The following is a 2,959-nucleotide window of genomic DNA, read 5'->3' on the forward strand; positions in this document are numbered from 1 at the left end:
AACCTGTCGGCGAGTACAAAAACAACATTCACCACATGCTCAGAGTCATTTCTCGCGTGTTTTCATTTTGGCGTTGCTGTGGGTGTAGTCGCGGGTGTAGAAGAAAGTCCAGGGCTGAGGTTAGCTCCCAGTACGGCCTAGTGTGCGCGCTGTATGGTTTACCCCTCTCGAGGTCCGGGCTGTGGATGAACTGTGGGTAATACCGAAGTCATGAAGATGATACCGACTTCTGCGCTTTTCCTTCTTTGGGCTTTTCTCGCACTTGGAAGATGTTGGGAGCCTCCTGTGTTTTGCGGTACTTATGAATGTCCAGTCTACACTCTCAAAAATGAATATGAGGTACGTGCATGGTTTTGTTTAGTTTTTTGTTTGTTTGTTTGTTTGCAATGCAACAAATACAAATAGGCGTAATAGTTAATGTTGTGATATAGCGAGTAGCGGGAGATAATAATGTAGTACATTAAAGTCTAGTCATTTACATATAGGCCATTTACCTTCATCGAATATAAAAAAGAATTTATATATATATATATATATATATATATATATATATATATATATATATATATATATATATATATATATATATATAAATTCTTTTTATATAATTCTTTTTATAATTCGAATACGTTTGTGAAAGATTCTGTTTATTCAGTTACATCTTATTCATTCGATATTTTTGTGTTTAATTTTATGTATTGTGCTTCAAAAAATTGCTTCAAAAAATTGGTAATAGTGCCTGATTTATCAAGGATATCACAAAAAGAGATGAAAGGTGCTAAATTTAATTTTCAATTTAATGCTAATATATACTGTTTGTACTAAGAAGTTGCTTTGCTGTTTCATAGGTAACTAAACATTAAACAGTTTGCGATTTGCTACTGCACATTTTTGAGTCATTTCATTGAAATAACTATAGTTTTGCCTCAGTATGAGTTTAGGCTGATCTACCTACTTCTAAGTTTAAATTGTGTGACAGCTTTTTTACTTAATTCCTGTCACAGGATTTTGTGGAGCGCTTCTATAATGCCACTCGGTGGATTACAGCAGACATCGCAGGCACTCATGACGATGACATAAAAAATGGGTTTTGGAAAGTTTATAACTTCATGAATGGGGAGAATAAAGAAGGTAAGTGCAGCTATAAGAGGTGTTTAAAGCTTGTAACCAGTTTCTTAAAGTCACGATGTTTTGCTCTTCAGGAGTGACAATTGCTATGACGAGACCCGTGGTTGTGTCAATGCATGAGGGTGGTGAGAATGGAAATCAGACATCAGTCTGGATCTTCATCCCCCCAGAAACTGTCCTCCCTGAACCCAATGATGAAAGCATCAAGCACAAAGTCCTGCCCAGTGGCACATTCTATGTTCGGTAAGGCAACAACTTATAGGAGAATTTCAGTAGCTTCAGTGCTTCAAAAAATCAGAACACCTTGCAACTGTAGCACCAACTGTAGCTGAGCATATTAGGGGTGTTGCATTGATTCATTTAACAGATTAATTTATGTAAAATGTTAGGAGAGCAAAAAAATAGGCAATTAATACATTTAATTCAAAATCAAATAATTACACCTTTTGGGTTGTTTTAATGACTAAGTCTAAATAACTGACATGAAGAAGGTCTTTAATATTCCTGGATTCATAGTCAACTGAATTTATCTACATTTCCAAGTGCTTTATGTATAAATCTATATATATAAATCTACTTTCCCTTATCACTTATGCACAAACAGTGCAACATTTATATTCAAACTAAATAGATGCTCTATTTTCCTTTTCCCCACACCACTTGACAGGGTTTTCAGTGGTCAGGCAAGTTACAAAGATGTCATGGAGAACAGGAAAATCTTGAAGGAGGCCCTCCTGGATGCTGGAAAACAGTTCGATGACATGAGCTACATGGCAGCTGCATATGATGCTCCATGGATATTTTGGAAAAGACACAATGAAGTGTTGATCCCAGCCGTCTGTGTCGAGGCTCCCAGACAGCTATAACTCTTACATATTATATCACTGCTATAAGTTATTTGCTTACAGTTCAACAACCTGTGTATGCAAGACCTATATAACTGAACTTTCTATATGAAATAATTGAAAAGTATCACTGATTTCTAAGATTTTCTTTTGAATTTATATTCAAGCAGTTTATGTGTAACAATCTATTATATTTGATGTCCTAATATCCCATATATCTTATAAATACACATAGTCATTTATATCCAGTGAATTCTCAGTGAGGTGTTCAGTATCAAAAGTTTCAAGTGCTTTACATCGGTGATGAAATGAGCATTTCGCCTGCTCAACTCCTGCATACTGCATCCAAATACAGAGCTGTAGTGGTATCAGTTTTAAACTAGGCCAAACCTCAAATGGTAATGAAAAGTGAACGTCTCATGACTGTCCCACCTTTACTGCTAGAATGTGGAGAATCCTGTTGTGCGTGTTGGCTTCTTGATGGTTTCATGATCATTTCTACTAAGGCTTGGCTGAAAGTGTTCTGATATCAAGAATCTCCCTTACACTGGAACACATGCACAACACATGAATGTTTTGATTTGTCTTATGAAAATAATAAATAAATAAATACATGCATACATAAATAAATGGTTGGTTGGAAGAACGAATGGTCTGATGTTTACGATCATTTTTATGTAGCATAATCTCCAAACAAAATGAAAAACTAATGGGCAGGAAAAGCTTTTTGACCAAGTAATAAACAATGACGGCAATTCCGTAGGAGAAGAGGCTATGCCATATACAGCACTTGTGAACTCTGACCTGCAAAAAGTCCCAGTTCCACAGTTCAACAGGTCTTGTGGGTTACCACAGCACATCCTACATGTAGCACACTAAACAGCAAGCCAAGCTTTGAGTATAAAAGTAAAAAGAACACAGCAATAAGCATTATCCATTAGTTCCCCTTTTTAAATGATCTTGTTGGTGAGATAGTATGTCTTTGT

At 36.0% G+C, this 2,959-nt stretch overlaps 1 protein-coding gene across 1 annotated transcript; it reads left to right on the top strand.

Annotated features, from left to right (window-relative positions):
• Positions 1-95: 95 nt before the first annotated feature.
• soul2 (heme-binding protein soul2) lies at positions 96-2,714 on the top strand. Its single transcript, XM_027014796.3, has 4 exons — positions 96-339; positions 1,005-1,131; positions 1,203-1,371; positions 1,796-2,714. The coding sequence occupies exons 1-4, from the start codon at positions 211-213 to the stop codon at positions 1,992-1,994; spliced, it is 624 nt and encodes a 207-aa protein (XP_026870597.3). The 5' UTR covers positions 96-210; the 3' UTR covers positions 1,995-2,714.
• The last annotated feature ends 245 nt before the right edge of the window (positions 2,715-2,959 follow it).

Source organism: Electrophorus electricus, chromosome 12 (assembly GCF_041902795.1).
Source record: "Electrophorus electricus isolate QZ-2024a chromosome 12, ASM4190279v1, whole genome shotgun sequence".
NCBI lineage: Eukaryota > Metazoa > Chordata > Actinopteri > Gymnotiformes > Gymnotidae > Electrophorus > Electrophorus electricus.